Source organism: Candoia aspera, chromosome 1 (genome assembly GCF_035149785.1).
Source record: "Candoia aspera isolate rCanAsp1 chromosome 1, rCanAsp1.hap2, whole genome shotgun sequence".
Classification (NCBI taxonomy): Eukaryota; Metazoa; Chordata; class Lepidosauria; order Squamata; family Boidae; genus Candoia; species Candoia aspera.
The window spans coordinates 259,892,146-259,911,537 of NC_086153.1; the positions used below are offsets into that span (position 1 = coordinate 259,892,146).

The 19,392-nt window shown below is 38.5% G+C and overlaps 1 protein-coding gene across 1 annotated transcript in view; it reads right to left on the reverse strand.

Annotated features, from left to right (window-relative positions):
- The window catches only part of PRMT3 (protein arginine methyltransferase 3), a 75,174-nt gene extending 73,691 nt beyond the window's left edge, over positions 1-1,483 (reverse strand). The window contains exons 1-2 of the mRNA XM_063289574.1: positions 1,350-1,483; positions 1,112-1,265 (exon numbers count right to left, since the gene is read on the reverse strand). Coding sequence (XP_063145644.1) covers positions 1,112-1,265; positions 1,350-1,377 — 182 coding nt within the window. The 5' untranslated portion in view covers positions 1,378-1,483. The remainder of the gene's footprint in view (positions 1-1,111; positions 1,266-1,349) is intronic.
- Between the last annotated feature and the right edge of the window lie 17,909 nt (positions 1,484-19,392).

Consider the following 19,392-nt stretch of genomic DNA (forward strand, 5'->3'; position numbering starts at 1 on the left):
ATTCTTACATTTTTAAAATGCAGTCATGAATAGCATGATAATATAAAAGTAGATCCCAATATTTAATTATGGAGCTAGGTAAGACAGTAATCTGAGCAAATATTAGAGAATAAGCAATATGTTCCTGAAGTAGATGAAAAATGAAATGACAATTTTATATTAGAAACATTTCATGATACTGTACAAGGAAAAATAATATCCCTAAAAGGAAGAGGCAGCAAGGATGGGAACAGAAGGATTACAGCAGTCAGATGTGAAGACTAACAGTGATTAAGTGCAAAAGAAATTCAGTATCTGAAAGGCAGGAAACACATGTGGCAAAGGCTGTTGGAAGTATTCAGGGCTTCTACTGCCTTTGGCACAGGCCAGTTAGCCACTCTATCCAGATAGTTTGGTGTAGCGGTTAAGGGGCTGGGCTAGAAACCAGGAGACTGAGAGTTCTAGTCCCTCCTTAGGCATGAAAGCTGGCTGGGTGACCTTGGGCCAGTCACTCTCTCTCAGCTCAACTCACCTCACAGGATTGTTGTGGTAGGGAAAATAGGAGGAGGAAGGAGTATTAGGTATGTTCCCTGCCTTGAGTTATTTATAAAAATAAAGGCGGGATAGAAAATAAATAAATAAATAAATAAATACTTCCTCTGTGACACTTTCACTAGGAAAGGTCATGGTTAGGGATTTGCCCCAAAAGAACTTGAAGGTAGTGACTGCAACCCTGGCTGTATCAGCCAAAAAATGTAGAATCCCATGTAACACCAGTTACATTTCAAGTGAAATTGTAAGGTGGAAAGAGTGTAGAAATATGCACTTTGTGAGTTTTTGTGTGTGTGCATTCAGTATCCAATTAAACAACTTCTGAATCAAAAAAAATTGTCCTTGTGGGTTGTCTTTTTAAGGAATGTTCCACTACTAGTATTGCCTTAAGTTGTTGCCTTTCATTTTAACATGAGGCTTCCTTGAACGGTTTAAATTGCTGGTTATTTTTCTGTCGTTTACCATTCTGTCTTTGGGGACTCAGCTGAAGCAAGGAAAAGGAAAAGAGATACAGAGCCAAAGCAGAAACTCGGATGTTAGGCTGGAGGCAATAGCTTCTTTCTTTTCCTAAAATTCCAACCTGTCGCAGAAAAGGCAAGGAATCCTCTGCGTAGACCCCTCCATCTCGCCGCGGGGGTCGTCGGCACTATCCTCCTCCTCCTCCCAAGCGTCCTCATTCTCGCTATCTGACAAACCAAGCCCTGAGCCGCCTAGTGCCGGTCCCTCCGTTTCATCTGCCATAACGAGAGAAAAAGGGATGAACCAGAGCTCAACCTCGCCAGCAACTCTGCAGAGAGACAAAAGAGAGAAATGCCCACCAATCACCGCAGATGTCCCGGAACTCATAACTGCAACCCGCTAAAACTTCAGCCGCTTCGGCGAAGGTTCCCACGATAACAACACACCAGCAGATTCTTCTCACGTGGACGACGAAGCTTGCTTTCATTTCCGGGTTAAGGGTTCGGTTCCTGACCAATGGGAGAGGACCAGGAGGGGGAGAATGCACATGCGTACGGTGAGGGTAGTGGGCCAAAATTCATAAGAGCGAGCGAGCGAGCGAGCGAGCGAGCATGCGTAAAATATAGGAATGCGCGTGAGGTGGGAGGTTATGGTAGTGCTCTTCCTCTGGCGCTTAGAAACGAGGGTGCAAGCAAGCAACAGTCTGGAATGAATAGTGGTAGTAATTAGAATGATCTGTAGAACTAGAGAGATGTTCGAAATTTTTGCTTGGGAGTTTGTCCCAAGCAAAGGCATACTCGGATAAAAATAGAGTCTATTGGACGGAGTTCAGATTGAGTTTTTGCTCCAAACTCGCAATACAATTGTCAGAGGCCAGTACAGACTTGTAACTCGCCCCCACTCAACAATCCCATGCACATAAAATAGGATTTTTTAAAAAAAAAAAAAGTTAAATTACATGTTCTGAATTTTAAACCACACCATGGTCCACGATGAGACTTCTACTGTATTTGCACAACTGTTTTGGTTTATTATAGCTGACTTGTTTTATTTTGATAAAGATACCACCCTATTCATACAGTACTTCGTTTTGTTTCATTGAAAAAGTCCAAGGCAAGCTGCAGGCTTTTTATGAATAGATCATTCAACCTGCATGAATCTTTCCCTGGGCTTTTTTAAAATTGTAAATGAATTAACCCTTCCAAAGTCAATTACTCTGGCCAGTTCACACTTGATAAGTAAAATAATTACATGGTTTGACTGTTTTTGTCCCAAAGTAGAAAAAGGCTACAGGGTTGTTGTTTTTTTGACTACTAGCATAACTGCCAATCATTAAATTATAATACGGTTTGCACTTTGCAAAATCCTCAAAGTTTTTTTCAAATCACACTGAGGTATCCAGCAGGATACAGTCATGTGTTTAGAAAGAATACCTGTTAAAGGAAAGGCTATAGATGTACAAAAAAAGTTGCTACTTTTGTTGGGGGAGCAGGAGGCTAAATTTTCTTTAATAAGATGAAGTGGGATTAATCACATTTTTTTCAAAAAATACATTTGAAGGTTGGATTTTTTTATTGATTGGTGGAACACTTAACCACTTCTAGAAATGTTGGTTTTTCATACTTCGCTCACAGAACTATTTCCAGGCAAGTTGATACCCACCATATGAGTATTCCCAACTATTATGGTCCTTTTTGGTTATGATACTGTTACTTCTTCTTGCCAATGTCCAAGCAGCTGTTATGTTAGTTATGTTGCATGACATGCTTACGCTTGGTTACCTGAGCTATCCATTATTCAACCCAATTTTCTGAGTTCACATGCTAGAGTGAACCATAAACTAACCACATGGGGCTGGTTTAAGGCTCAGATGCAGTGTGCTAGGTGGTCGATTAGTGTATCATACAAATGTGGCAGACAAGCACAACAACTCATCCTTCAAACAACAACTGCTATTTTAAAAGTACAAACTTTCTAAGAAGAGTATGAGACAGGAGCTCACTATTAAGAATATTTTGGTTTCTGTTTTATTATTGCTTCTGATGGGTTTTAGAAAATTTCAGTAAATCTGGGCAGTAGGAGCATGTATATATTCCATCAATACTTGCAAACCTGAGATTCATTTTAACACCATTTGTTTCTTTAAAGTAATCTGGGCCAAATCTCCAACTGGAGACTGGATTCCACTTTTTTCCTTCCTCAAGCTTTTTAACTTGAGCCTGCTCTTAAGAACTACTTCAAAAAAGCCATGCTTCTATTGACTACCATAAAATGTTTGTACAAAATCCTAGAATGACAGAAATATCAGGAGCTTTTCTTATTGAAGACAGATATTTGCTAAGGTTTTTTATTCTGCAGTTGCAATTGACTGTTACTGAGCTCTAATACTATCTTGTGGAGTATAAGAGGAATAGCAATTAGCAGTACAAATCTATTCACTGTTCAGTGAGGTTTCTTCCCAGATAAATGACTGCCCACCTTAGGCTTACAGTACTAACATCTTTGGCCTAAATATACTTGTTATGACCTGAACTTGCTATGACAATGGATTTTTAATAATCCATGCAGGACACAATTGTACTCTGCCCCTCTTTAATTCTTTTAAACTTTTTGAATTTATTTTTACTATTGGATGTGAAAACAGATAGTGGAGAACAACTTTTCTCTGACTTGGCTCTATAGATGTTTGGGGTTGCAACACTCTGACTTTACACGGTAAGTAATGAGACAAGGCAAGGTCGCTTATATACAGTATATCTGAGTGTAATGCTTGCATTTTCTGACTGTGACTGATTGCAGGAGGACTTATGTACGATTTAAGATGTTTGAGACTTGGTCTTGTTTTTCATGCTCGACACAGCATTTCTGGTCTGCAAAAAGCAGATGACCACAGCAAGCACTATTTGCTGCTATGTAGTTATTGTCTGAGTTTTTGAAGTCCATATATGGTATGACTATATTTTCTGCCTGGTTTTTCCTTTGTTTTGTGTTCTTGTCTGAGATCAGTTAGAAGATCACTGTAGTACAACATAAATCCACTGTGGTATCCTGCTGGACCAATGTTACAGAATTCCCTGAGCTACTTCAAATCTATCTGTAAGAATCTGCTATCCATCCTTGTTCTTCTTTAGTTATACATTTAATTGAGAAATATGCGCATAGGGTAGGAGATCTATATCCATTCTGCTTTGTTGCTGTTCATATAAAACAGTTTTCAAAGAGCAATCTAAAATTAAATTGTGGCTTGCTTGTTTATGGTTTAAAGTGTTGCTTAATCCTAATTGATGACATTTATAAACTATGGGTTATGACTTATGTACAGGGTTAACCCTGCCAGAAGTAAAATCTTCAATGAGCTCTGGTTAAATTAATCTTAATTTAGCATATTGGATTATCATAGTCTTGAGTGAACTTTTATATGCTGTGGAAAAATATCAGAAGGAAAAGAAAATGCGGCACTAAGTCACTACCCTATGACTAGGGTAATATTAAATTCCCAAGTTCCTTTTGTATTCTTACTAGAATTCCATTATTCAGTTGTGGGCAAGATGTGGATTTTTAACCATATATTGTATGTTGTGGTGAAGGATGCTTTGTCCTCCATTCATTTGGTACCCATTGTGAAGACATCCAAGAGAAGCTGTGAGGTGAGAATAGGGAAGCTGAATAACGGTAAATTACCATAAAACCCCCAAAAGACAGCTGAAACAATGACGGTGTTCATTGGAGAGTCTCATTGGTTGAATGAGTGCTGGAAATGTCCCAAAATGTCAACTTTCTTGTTCTTTCAATGCCCCTTTTAGCCAAGATAATTTCATGATACATGTACATCTATTACTCCACTAACCTAGGGGTGGACAGCTTGTGGTTCTCTAGAAGTTAATGAACTTGAAACCCTATCAGCATGGCTGCTGCTTAACTTTAATAGGAGTTGTAATCTAACAGCATTGGTTTTCCAGACCTGCACTTACTGTGAGGTGTGAATTGTCTTTCTCCTTGTGAGTATTGTCTGTAAAAAAAAGGGAACTGAAACATAGGCTATGTTTGTACAATATGCTAACCCATGATTAACTATACTATATAATGGTTACCTGAATTAAGCCAGTTACCTGAGTTCATGCTACAACAGACTGAAACACAAACTAACCAATGTATTTTGAGCTAGTCTGTTGTGGAAACCTAGCAACACAAATAATAATTTCATATACTGTAAGTCATAAGTGGGTGCTTTGATGAGTTATTAAGAAGGAATGTCACCCATCTGCTCTTTCTGTTTATTTCATTTCTTCTTCTCTCACACTGGTATAATTTTTACCAGTAAATCTGTATCTATTTACAAGCATCACTTTCCTATAGTAGTGCTCACCATCCAGTGGAGAATGTTGCAGTAGAAAGTTACTGGTGATAATTTTTTCTTGTACTTCATGAACTCTAATCCTGAAAGGAATATTATGGTTAGATTATGCATTGCCTTTCCGATACATACTGTAGTCAGTGTTTCTTTGCATTAGGACTTCCAGTTCTGGGCCGCAAAACTCGGGACAATCATTAGTTGGCAGAAAAGCATGTGGAGCTTCTTGTATCTTTGTAGATTTAACTGTTTGGAAGAATGCCTATCCTTATGAAATCGGCATGCTGCTTATTCTGGTACACTGTTGTGAAAGGGAAGATTTCCACATATTTACAGATGTTACTCTCAAAGCAGGAAGGATGATGGAGATACTCTGTGTTCATGGATATTGGAGTGTTCTATGTACCTAACTCTTGGGACTAAGGAAATGAGATGTGTTGAAAGAGAAATGAAGGAGATGCCAGAGTCATATTTTAAGTGAAAGTTCCCCAACTGCATAACCACCAGATTTGTTTAATTATGTCTCATACTACACTGGATGAAACCCAACACGTCTAGCGGGCAGCAGGTCGATGAACACTGTAGAGGAATATATAATATAGGCATAAAAATGCAGTAGACGTGTTAATAGTAAGGACATCTGTACAAATGAGAAATTCAGCTGAATTTCCAAGCACACCTACCTGGTAATAAGTCCCAAACAGACTTTCATCTGAGTAGATACAGTATGTATAGGATTGCATTGGTACTAAGGTCTCTTAAGATCTCATAATGAATTAATCATTATAAGAAAGAATTTCAGAATAAAGTAAAAGGAACCATAAACAAGTTTTAACTTTGGTATTTTGTGGGGGGGGGGAAAGAAGAAGAACATATGTAGGTTCTTTTTCCTCAAAGAAGTGGCATTGCAGAGGGGTAGGAGACACATCTCTCTCTAATCCAGAGCTTGCAGTTCCCAGATATTAACCAAACAGAAAGCTTCACTACTTTATTGAACAATCCTGGGTTTCTGGTTGCCTGGATGCATTTTAGACTGCTGAAATGCAGAAGCGTCTGAAATTAAACAAGCTTGCCAAAATTTAAGTGTAACCAAATTTATGGATTGTTCAAGCCTCACCCACTAGCACCCAGCTCCCAGCGTGTCATTCAAGGCTCAATGCAACTCTCGGCACAAGAAAAGTTGCACACCTGGTATAATGAATAGCTATTGCCATATGCAAAACATAATTAAATGAAGTAGCTCCTTACAAAAGCGGGGGAAGCTGTATTTTAAGCTTTTTAAATTCAACTGAATTAATGTAAGCAAATGATACTAAAAAAAAAAAAAAGGCTTCTGGAAGAAGAATTTTCTTCGCCCACTCATTATTTCCAGTTTTTAAAAGAAAAGAAGGGGTTGTTTGAAGTATTATATGTAGTAGTTGTGTGTAAAATCTCTTATTCTTCATATTGGCTTCTTAAAAATTAGCCAGCCAATCATAAGGCTCCAGACCGACGCTGTCTGTCTAACTTAATCCAAGACCAGTAAAAGGATAATTTGATTAAACTGAGACCCTAATTTATTTAGCTTTAGTTCTGGATCAGGCTTTTCTTAATAGAGTGCTGTCGTCTTCAATTGTTTGAGGCAAATTAAAGTGACATAAATACCATGGGACTTTTTCAATCAGATTAGTCAGCTAACTTGCCTCAATACTACCTCAGCCATAGATGCTGGCGTCCTTCCTTTCATTAGCCTTACTAACAACTGACAAGCTCTCCTGGAAGAATGGGCACCCACGCTGCCACGCCGACCCCCACGCTTAGCCCATCATCCTTCCTCAATGGGTCCTCTTTGACAAGGTGCCTACACCTTTTTCCATTGCTGTCCTCTAGACAAAGCTAAATATTGTTTATTGGCTACCAATAGCCTGTTAATCCCAAACAATTTCACAAATCCATGGAGCACTCAAACTGATTATAAACATTTGTTCTTTTAAGATGCTAAATTTGCCCTTTAAAGTGGCCTTCTAGACAACAACAACAACAAAAGCAAATTATCTGAAGATAATGGCCAAGCTGGTATCTTCGGGGACTTAATTGTAATTACTATGTTGAAATGAAAAAAATAGACACATACCAGCTTTTCATATACCAGCACAATACAATTTTATTTATAAACCTTTCCGTAATATGTGAACAAGTAGAAAAACGATAGCACCTTAATTATCTTAATGGAGTGTGAAGTTCCCAACAAGGATGGTTTTACTGGAAAGACACAGCAAGCTTATTTACTGTTTACCAGCTATACTATAGATGTAAAATACAGCATGGATAAACAATGAATCTAAAAATCAAGAAAGTATGTTTACAAAAAACCTTTTAAGGAGGACAAAAGTACACTGAACTCTTTGTTGTAAGGTGAAATATACAATCAAATTTAGAAGAAATGTTCTCATGAATGGTAAGGGATGTGCGCCTGACAGACTTCACGGAAAACATTTCCAAACTGGATTGGGAGAGGCACCTGTCTCAAGCATTTGGCGACAACTACTCTGGGAACGAAATTGAGCTGGATGGATTATCAGTTTGACTTTTCAAAAGGCAGCTTTATATATCATTTACTTCAAATTAATTTTCAGAAAGCCAAAGCTAAGGCAAAAGTGAACAAAAGACCCTGAACCCAAGTACATACAACTGTATCCTTCAGTGTTAGTGCTAAGTAATTTCAGCACAATTAAAGCCCACACACTCTGGGAATGTATGGAATCCTGTGCTAAGAAGTCCTGGCAGAGATAGAACTTTGTCATTTCCAACTTTTTTGCATACATTTCCCTGAAATTTGCACAGCACATCTAATGCCACTGTCTACTCTAGTGCATGTGCTGTAAGGTAGAGGCTCTAAGCCTTTCGTATCTTAAATTCCATCAATCACTCTATAAAACCCCGAGGATAGAAAAAAATATGTAGATATTTATATCATCACAGAGGCACTGATATAACATTATTTATAATTTTTTTGTTGTTTATTCCTTTAGTCGCTTCCAACTCTTCGTGACTTCATGGACCAGCCCACGCCAGAGCTTCCTGTCGGTCGTCAACACCCCCAGCTCCCCCAGGGACGAGTCCGTCACCTCTAGAATATCATCCATCCACCTTGCCCTTGGTCGGCCCCTCTTCCTTTTGCCCTCCACTCTCCCTAGCATCATCAACTTCTCCAGGGTGTCTTGTCTTCTCATTATGTGGCCAAAGTATTTCAGTTTTGCCTTTAATATCATTCCCTCAAGTGAGCAGCCGGGCTTTATTTCCTGGAGGATGGAACTGGTTTGATCTTCTTGCAGTCCAAGGCACTCTCAGAATTTTCCTCCAACACCACAGTTCAAAAGCATCTATCTTCCTTCGCTCAGCCTTCCTTATGGTCCAGCTCTCGCAGCCATATGTTACTACAGGGAATACCATTGCTTTAACTATGCGGACCTTTGTTGTCAGTGTGATTACTCTGCTCTTGACTATTTTATCGAGATTTGTTATTGCTCTTCTCCCAAGGATTAAGTGTATTCTGATTTCCTGACTGCACTCAGCATCTGCAGAAATCTTCACACCTAGAAATACAAAGTCTTTCACTGCTTCTACATTTTCTCCCTCTATTTGCCAGTTATCAATCAAGCTGGTTGCCATAATCTTGGTTTTTTTGAGGTTCAGCTGCAAGCCAGCTTTTGCACTTTCCTCTTTCACCTTCATCATAAGGCTCCTCAGTTCCTCTTCGCTTTCAGCCATCTAAGTGGTATCATCTGCATATCTGAGATTGTTAATGTTTCTTCCAGAGATTTTAACTCCAGCCTTGGATTCCTCAAGCCCAGCACGTCGCATGATGTGTTCTGCATACAAGTTGAACAGGTAGGGTGAGAGTATACAGCCCTGCCATACTCCTTTCCCAATTTTAAACCAGTCCATTGTTCCGTGGTCTGTTCTTACTGTTGCTACTTGGTCGTTATACAGATTCTTCAGGAGGCAGACAAGATGACGGTATCCCCATATCACTAAGAACTTCCCACAATTTGTTATGGTCCACACAGTCAAAGGCTTTAGTATAGTCAATAAAACAGAAATAGATGTTTTTCTGAAACTCCCTGGCTTTTTCCATTATCCAGCGGATATTGGCAATTTGGTCCCTAGTTCCTCTGCCTTTTCTAAACCCAGCTTGTACATCTGGCAATTCTCGCTCCATGAACTGCTGAAGTCTACCTTGCAGGATCTTGAGCATTACCTTACTGGCATGTGAAATGAGTGCCACTGTTCGATAGTTTGAACATTCTTTAGTGTTTCCCTTTTTTGGTATGGGGATATAAGTTGATTTTTTCCAGTCTGATGGCCATTTGTGTTTTCCAAATTTGCTGGCATATAGCACGCGTTACCTTGACAGCATCATCTTGCAAGATTTGGAGCAGTTCAGCTGGGATGCCGTCGTCTCCTGCTGCCTTGTTATTAGCAATGCTTCTTAAGGCCCATTCAACCTCACTCTTCAGGATGTCTGGCTCTAGCTCACTGACCACACCATCAAAGCTATCCCCGATATTGTTATCCTTCCTATACAGGTCTTCTGTATATTCTTGCCACCTTTTCTTGATCTCTTCTTCTTCTGTTAGGTCCTTGCCATCTTTGTTTTTGATCATACCCATTTTTCCCTGGAATTTACCTCCAATGTTTCTAATTTTCTGGAAGAGGTGTCTCGTCCTTCCTATTCTATTGTCTTCTTCCACTTCCATGCATTGCTTGTTTAAAAATAATTCCTTATCTCTTCTGGCTAACCTCTGGAATTTTGCATTTAATTGGGCATATCTCCTCCTATCACTGTTGCCTTTTGCTTTCCTTCTTTCTTGGGCTACTTCTAGTGTCTCAGCAGACAGCCATTTTGCCTTCTTGGTTTTCTCTTTCTTTGGGATGTATTTTGTTGCCGCCTCCTGAACAATGCTGCCAACTTCTGTCCATCATTCTTCCGGGACCCTATCTACTAAGTCCAGTCCCTTAAATCTATTCTTCACCTCCACTGCATATTCCTTAGGAATATTAGTGAGTTCATATCTAGCTGATCTGTGGGTCTTCCCTAATCTCTTTAGTCTGATCCTAAATTGTGCAATAAGAAGTTCGTGATCTGAACTACAGTCAGCTCCAGGCCTTGTTTTTACTTTTTGTATAGATGTCCACCACCTTTGGCTGCAAAGGATGTAGTCAATCTGATTTCAGTGTTGTCCATCTGGGGAAGTCCATGTATAAAGCTGTCTCTTAAGTTGTTGGAAGAGAGTGTTTGTTATGCAGAGTGAATTGTCTTGGCAAAATTCTATCAGTCTATGTCCTGCTTCATTTTGTTCTCCCAGGCCATGCTTACCTGTAATTCCAGGTGTCATTTGACTGTCCACCTTAGCATTCCAGTCTCCCATGATGAAAATAACATCTCTTTTAGGCGTGTTGTCCAGTAGGTGCTGCAGATCCTCATAGAACTGCTCTACTTCAGCTTCTTCAGCATTTGTGGTTGGGGCGTATATTTGGATCACTGTGTTGTTAGATGGCTTGCCCTGAATTCGAATTGAGATCATTCTATCATTTTTTTGGATTGTATCCAAGCACTGCTTTAGCCACTTTACTATTAATTATGAAGGCTACTCCATTTCTTCTGTGGTCCTCTTGTCCACAGTAGTAGATCTGGTGGTCATTTGATGTGAAGTGGCCCATTCCAGTCCATTTCAGTTCACTGACGCCCAAAAAGTCTATCTTTAATCTTGACATCTCACCAATAACCACATCCAATTTGCCCTGGCTCATAGATCTTACATTCCAGGTTCCAATGGTGTGTTGATCCTTAGAACATTGGATTCGCCGTTCACCACCAGCACCGTCAGCCGCTAACCGTCCTTTCGGCTTTGAGCTAGCTGCGTCATCACGTCTGGGGCTAGTTGAACTCATCCTCTGTTCCTCCCCAGTAGCATTTTGACCATCTTCCGACCTGGGGGTCTCATCTTCCGATGGTATACCGACATATCTCTGGTTGTACTGATCCATTGAGTTTTCACGGCAAGAATACTGGGGTGGGTTGCCATTACCTTCCCCAGGGATCGCATTTAGTCTGATCTCTCTGTCATGACCTTCCTGTCTTGGGTGGCCCTTCACGGTTTAGCTCATGGATCATTGAGGTGCTCAAGCTCCAGCACCACGACAAGGTAACGATCCCTTGCTGAAGTTATTATTTATAGTAAATTTTAAAAACTTAAAGTTCAGCAACTTATCCTGGGTCCTCCCCACCCACCACCCACCCCAGTGTACTTTGGAGTTCTGCCTGGGATGTGCAGACTGTTGACTGAGACTCATTCTAGAGCCCATGAAAGGCACAGAATCCTGTTGAACCAATCTGTAGGTAACAAGTGCAACTGGATTAAGGCAATGATTCCCTTGAGTCAAGCTTGACTCCTGGTGAGGTATTTTTTGGGTAATACTGTGGATGCATCATTGCCTTATTCTGGCATGTTTTCTTGATTTCCAAGGCTGACATACAGCCTGGAGTTAAGTAGGATTTATCTAGCTTACCTTTTCAAGATAAACCATATTGGCTAAGGAGTTGCTACTTAGTATGGCCCATCAGTCTCACAGAAAATCCTGCAACAGAAAACTTATGTTTGTACATGAAGTGGTAAGAGTCCTGCTGAATTGAAGCCAGCGTATAAACCCCAGCAGAAAGATGAGAAAGGAGAGGAAGATGTACCTCAGTCTTTTTATAACATGGCTGTGTTGGTATGACATGCTTGCTTTATACTGAAATTACCCAATTAGTGGATTTACACAACACAGCCACCTACTATCCACGTTTGCTGAATATGTACAAAACACCAGGCCAAAATAGGGCACTCAAGCTTTTTTAGTGGCAGCTTGAGGACTCAGAACACATATGGCCTCTAAGCCTCTTGTTTGCAGCCCCAGGAGCCCTTTCCTACTATAATTAGCAAAAATCATAGTTTCCTACTGTTTCAGGGCAGGAAACACACATAACCTCTAGTATAAGCCCTGAACAGGCTTAACATAATGAAAACATGAAGCAACCTCTTCAAAACAAGTATGAAGAATTCTGGTTTTGCCTTTGTGCGTGACATGGCTCTATCTGTTTTGCTCCCCAAAGTGTACTGCTCTGGCTATGAAAGATGGTCTGCCTCTGCATTAAGCTATCAGACATATTTTTTTAAAAAAATATGATTTTGGGGATGTAAGAAATTCATGAATTAGTGATAATGCAAGAGAGGATGTATAGGTTTGGGTGAAAGATTGTATCTAGTCACTAGATCTTGGGGAAAGCATTCACGTTTTCCATATGGAATAATGTGATGAAATCTCAAGTATTATGAGCCAGAAAGAACAATCTCCATGTTTGGACATGTAGTAACATTTGATAGTTAGGGACATGCATACATGCAAACTGGTCCCAAACTGTCTTAAAGATGTTGGAAGAGCTGAAGGCTGTGGTCTGGTATAAAAACTAGTGATTACTTCTCTAGATCAGGGGCTGGAAAACTTTTTTTTTTGTAAAGGGCCAGATCCCACTCCTCCTCCACCTCTGTGGGTGCAGCTGCCAGGTCTGCAGCCCAAGGAACGCAGCAGCTATTGGGTGGTGCTGACTCACCAGCAAAAGGCCTGAGGCTGCTGCCACTCAGAATGCCATACCCCTGGCCCTTGGTCCCACCCCTTGTCCCAGGACAGTACAAGATGTGGCTTATGGGCTTATGGCCACTTTAAAAAGGAAATAAACTTCTGCTGTAAATAATATTGATCACTTGGATCTGCCTGTCAGACACCACAATTTCTTTGGAGTGCTAAACAATAATCCTGGACACTATGGACATGTAAACAACATATAAGAGTTTTATAAATCCAAATACTCCAAAAGATAAAGAAGTCTCCTGTGCATGGTAGTCTGAACTTCCACTTGCCTCTTATTTTTAGTATTATATTTTAGCATTTCTGATCTGTCTCCCATGGTTTTATCCTCATCCAGTAAGTTCTGTTTCTAACTTTTTTGGTCAGTTTTGAGCCAATCTGTAATCACATCATATGCAACTCATGTCCAAACACTTGTGTCTAGAATAGAGAAGATTGCAACGCAGAGAGATAACTAAGGGAATTCTCCTTCTGAGTGGAGAACAGAAGAAGGGGTAAGCCATGCTGAATATTTTTGTACTGATGCTTCATGCTCCATGTGAAAGTAAGACGAGAAGAACCATTGTTTTTGCAAAACCACAAGTTAAAAAATCTGAAAGACAGAGGGAAGTGTGGGAAATCGAAGGGTACTTGATTTCTACCACAGAAAGTTTTAAGTTTTATTTGCAATATAGCCTATCTTGCTAGCAGAAATCAGTATCAGTACAAGTTTTATACTAGAAGTTTTAGTCAGGTCATAAGTGGGAAGTCCCTTACGAAGGTAAAACCATTTGCAAGAGACAAGATGGGATTAGGGCTTCCAAACTGAAAAATAGTAGGTTGAAGTGAGTTGGTTTTTTTTAAAAAAAGAAGCAGTAAGAAAAACAAGATAAGTATATGTAAGGAAAAAGAAAACGGGTCTGTTGCAAACAAATTGATCTGGTTCCTCCCAAAAGAAGGAATTATTTTCTGCTTTCACAAAATATTCTATTAGTGATTGTGTTTAGACAACATATGGAAACCCAAATTCATTAACCATATTGTAGCCTAGCATGTTGTGCAGACCCAACCATACTTTAGTTTATGGTTCAGTGTGTCATGTAAGCCTTTAAAATTGCCCATAAATAAATGTGTCATGCATATACCATTAGTTACAAGCTTTGTTAGTTTCAGAGTTTACTGCAGTTTAGTCATAGAATCTGTTTTCAGTGGCTGATTGGTTGGAATGGTGTATTTATTTTATTTACATTTTATTTATTTATTTTTATCCCGCCTTTATTATTTTTATAAATAACTCAAGGCAGTGAACATACCTAATGCTCCTTCCTCCTCTTATTTTCCCCACAACAACCCTGTGAGGTGAGTTGGGCTGAGAGAGAGGGACCGGCCCAAGGTCACCCAGCCAGCTTTCATGCCTAAGGCGGGACTAGAACTCACAGTCACCTGGTTTCTAGACCAGCACCTGAGCCACTAGACCAAACTGGCTCTCTATTTATGTTGTATGCAAGTGTTTACTGCAATCTACCTTGTCATTTTCATGTTTTCTGACATAGCTTCAAAGCAGAATCAAGTTTCATCATTTTGTATCAAGACACTATGCATTTCTGTGTTGCAAGCCATATTTCTGAAGCTCCAAGTGTGGGTCCTCTCTCTCCTCATAATCACATTTGTCTGTGATCTTCACTGAAAAACACAAGAGGGCAGTGCAGTTCTAACCTGAAAAACAGTGTTTCAGTCATGATTCGAAGGATATTGTGAAAAAGGGAAAGAGAAAATAAGCTCAGATTCAAGCTTCAAGTACGTACTTATTCAGAAGGAGCCCATATTGATAGACTTTATTTCTGAGGTTAATAAATTTAGATCCAGATATTAATTCTTATTGACTGAAAAGGGGGAAAAATATTTGGGACAAGCACAGTTTATGAATTATCTTGAAATTACTTATTTTGAACATTTTCATTAATTTTGCAATGTACTTTTCTTTTTTATTGATTTTTCTGCTAATATTCTTTATAAACACAGGATTCCAAAATTTATCATGTCTTTTTACAGTTCCCTTCTGAGGCTAAAATCAATTAGCTAAGAGAAAGGGTAAAAGAAAGCAGTTTCATCAAGGAATAGTGATAACTTTTTTCATTTAAACAAACTGTCGCAATTCTGTTTCTTAATTCAGTCTTACTCATATAACAGTTAAAAGGAAATAGTCTTTAGGTTACAATCCATCCTTGTTAAAAATTAAATCCCCCTGATATTATTTACTGGTAAGGTTTAAGATCAGAATTAAACCACGTAGCTACAAGCAGCTTTCTGGAGTTAATGAAAAGGAACAGGCTGAGTAAGCATTATGAAGTCACCCTTTTTTGCAGTTGGACTGTACAAAAGTAGTTTATGAATGTCAATGGCAAAAGATTAAAGCTATTTAAACTATTACCATATCCTGCAATATGTTGTTGTTGTTTTTGTTGTTATTTCCCAGCTTTATTTTTTTGTCCAACTCAAGGCGGCACTCCTAATACATCAAAGGGATTCTCTTTCTCTCTTTCTTTCTGAAAGTATGCCCCCTTTGTTCAGTTAAATAATCTTGGAGGGAATGTTATATACCCTCATGGGCCTCTATAGCTGAACTTCCCTAGCCCCAGACCTTCTTTAGTTCTTCTATAGAAGTTCAGGAAACAGCACCTCTACCAGAATTCATCATCTAGCATCCCCCTGGATCCCATAGTTTCTATGGCTTTCAGGGGAACTTATATTTAAACTAATACAATCTAGATTCAATCCCCCCTTCTTTTTTGCTAATTCTGGTTCTGAGACTTTCAAGAAACAAATTCCAATTATTTCCCTAAGTGTTACCATTAACCATTTTAAATTCAAGTCCATTTTCTAGTAATAACTTTATTTAGACTGGCAAATCCTGCTGATGATAAAATGTCCCATACTTTCACCTTTGCTAAATTATCCTATAGTCATTTATCCCAATTCAGAAAAGAGAATGCATGCATGGAAGTGTGCTTCTGGGGAAACCTCCACCTTACAGATTGAACAACTGCAACAAGATCCAAATGGAATATAGTACTCAGGCTCAATGCAGTTTCAAGCTCTTAACTGTAAAAAACTCTCATAAAATAAAAGAAGAAATTGTGTCAGTTTGCATCCCAAAGAAAATGATGACATTTCATTTCCCATAAAATCTCAGAGTCATAAGCAGCTGCACATGGTATCACTTTGAAAATAATTGTATAATATTTATCTCCCCAGAGCTTCATGCTTAAGCTTTGGACTGACAGGCATCAAATAGATCCTCCCTTCTCTCTAAATCTCAATATGGTTTTCTTCTTTTACATTCAGCAGCTGAACCAAACTTCACAAAAGCAACTCAAAAGAATGGGTAGAATATTAGGATAGATTGACTGTTTCCAAACTGGAATACTAATGATGATCTTTAATGAAGCCTGACAGTACAATCTGTTTCTTATTGTTCCCTAAGTGCTGGCTTCTGATCATATTCACTTCCTTTAGGTGGTGGTAAGAGGTAAGGACAAATGGTGCCTGCTGGCAAGCAGGTCTGGGAACAGCTGATCTTTCAGCAAGGATTAAATTAATTAAAATGATTCATGCATCTGAAGAATCAATCTTTTATTTGTCATCATCATACTGTTTATTAATATTGAATAGTGGCTAATTGGTGCCACTGCTGTTTGTGTCATCTGGTTTAGTAATCTTCTTAGAAGGCAGTCACAAATACCCAATTTCAGTGGCTTAAGGCTCAGAGCAGGGAATTGGGAGAAGAGATTTCCTGACTTCTTCTTTATGGGAGGAGCTGGGGAAAAATGAATCAAAATTTACAACTTCTGGGCAAGGATAAAATTGTTGTTGACTACATTCTCTAGTCTAGCAGCAAATAGCAAGTTTGTTTTTCTCCCCTGGAAATAAGTTGTTAGATCATTCATTTCTAATCCTGGTCTTTGTCTATAGTGCAGTAGAGATTTGGCCTCACCTGCATTAGAAACTTCACAATTTTATTATTCCTTATATAAGATAATGTATGAAAAGCGAATCATTGTTACATATTAAGTTCATCACGGTAGAAGATGGAAAGGACTATTGGTATATTCATTCAATATCTGTCCTTGGCATATATTAGATTATGCAAAATATACAAAAACAGAATTATTATTTATTTTTGTAGTTTAAAGAATAGTTGTGGCATGCTTTGGAAGCTGTGAATGTTTATATGAATACAATTTTGAGGAAAATTGCAATCATACATGTGTTTCTTGAACATGAAGTTTTATTGAACATTTAGTTCAATAAACCCTAACCCATTTAGGGATGATTTGGCTGAATTATTTTTATGTTTTAAAAAATAAAATGTGCAACTTCCTTTTTCCTGGAGCAAGAATGTGGTTCAGACTTGCATAAGTGTTGACCTACAACTCTCTTCATTCCCCAGTCAGTAGACCCACACAGATACAGGAAAAGATGAAAGTCTGAAGAAATATGGATTGAATACCAAGGTGAGTAATCACTATGAAGGAGTGGATGGCATTGATGAAATCCTGAAAGATAAAGAGCTGAGAAGTTTAAAGAAGAAAAGTTAGTATATGAAATAGTACATGGACATGGTAGAAGTGAGGGATACTTTGCAAGGATAGAAAGATATGGATATGTATAATTGTCAGCCCTTCAAGGTAAACCAGACTAGGACACCAGAGTTATGAATGCTAATACTACTTTTATTATAAGGTTACAATAACAGAATCTGGCAAGTCTGAATGTGCTTCTCCCCTCCCTCCCTTTATCTTCATGAGAACTAGGGAGGATCATGTCTGAGACACTTTCTCAAATTACATTTCTGCCTCAGACTCAGATTTTTCATTTATCTGACCATTGCCTTGGTTGCAGCTCTTCCCCCTGTTCTTCAAGATTATTCCTACTTCCCATTACATCAATGAATAGCATTGGTTTAAATTAGTTTTAACTGTTTCCTTTCCTTTTTTAACCTCATGCTTTTAATTTATTAGGCATAATTATTATGACTGCTTTTCTCTGTACTGTTTAAAATTGCTGATTTTGAAGGTGAATAATGTGATGGATATGTATGTACTGTATATATGTTCATTCTAAATTATTTAATTGTGCTTGTACTCTGCCTTTGAGGAAGGCCACTTTAAAGAGTTGGAGACAGGTACTACGTGTATGCCCCTGTGTACTCCAAAGCATGATTGTGTCTTCACTGAAGAGATCAACAGTGTATAAGACAGGCCAATATCATAATTTCAGAGAATCCAAAGATTAGAACATTTCCTATTGTTAAAAAAATGGAGGAAAACATTTTTGAGCAGGATCAGGCAACCTCATGATTTCATGATGTTTTGGACTGCAGTTCCCATCAGCTGCAATCAACATAGCTAAGGGCAAGTGACTGTAGCAGCTGTAATTCTAAACATCTGTAGTTACCAGTTTGCCTACCTCTATCATAGAATATAGGAATCCCATTCCTAATGAATCAGTTGACCTATGATAAATTATCTTTCCATTCGATTTGGATTGTTTTTATTTTTAGCTTGTTTTATATGTCTGTTGCCCAAAGTCATATATTATGAATTGGGCAGCCTTAGAAATGCCTTAAATAAAATAAAGAAATAATATCCAACTAACCTCTTAGTAGCAACTATCCTTGGGTAAAGCAATACAGATGTTTGCATATGATGGAATTAGCACAGCAGAGTAGCTAATTTAGTGACTATGAAAAGAAAATATTCTTATAAACTATTAAAAAGCTTTAATTATATGAAGACTATAGTCAAGGACAAATTGTTCAGCTTTGAGACAAGACACATCTTTCACATGGATTCATCATCATACCATACATTAGCTGTAAAGAGACAGTGGAAGTTCTGAGTTTTCCCAAGTTCCTTCTTCACTAGATGAAAACATGTTCTTTGCCATTAGACAAATAAAACATACATACATACCCTAGAAAACTGGTAAAAACTACCCATCAATCACATTCTCAGATTTAGACCTTTTATTTTATTTATATATTGAATTTATATGGCTGCCCAGCTCACAAGAAGTGACTCTGGGCAGCATACAACAAAGATAGAAAACAATAAACATGTCAAAACCAGTCATTATTAAAAAGTTAAAAGAGCATAAGGCACACAAGAGATTAGATTAGCAAGGGAGCCACCTCAAGATCTCACCAGTGCTACATGTTTTGTCTGTGGCAAAACTACCTGATATGAAACCATTTTTGGTTTTTGCCATACAGATTCTTTGTACAAGCCTCAAAGACTTTTCAGACTTTGAATTGTGAAATAAGTCTCTCTTGTAATAAAACATGTGATGCTCTCAGATTTTATTATTTTTACTGCAATCAACTTAAATAAATAAATAAA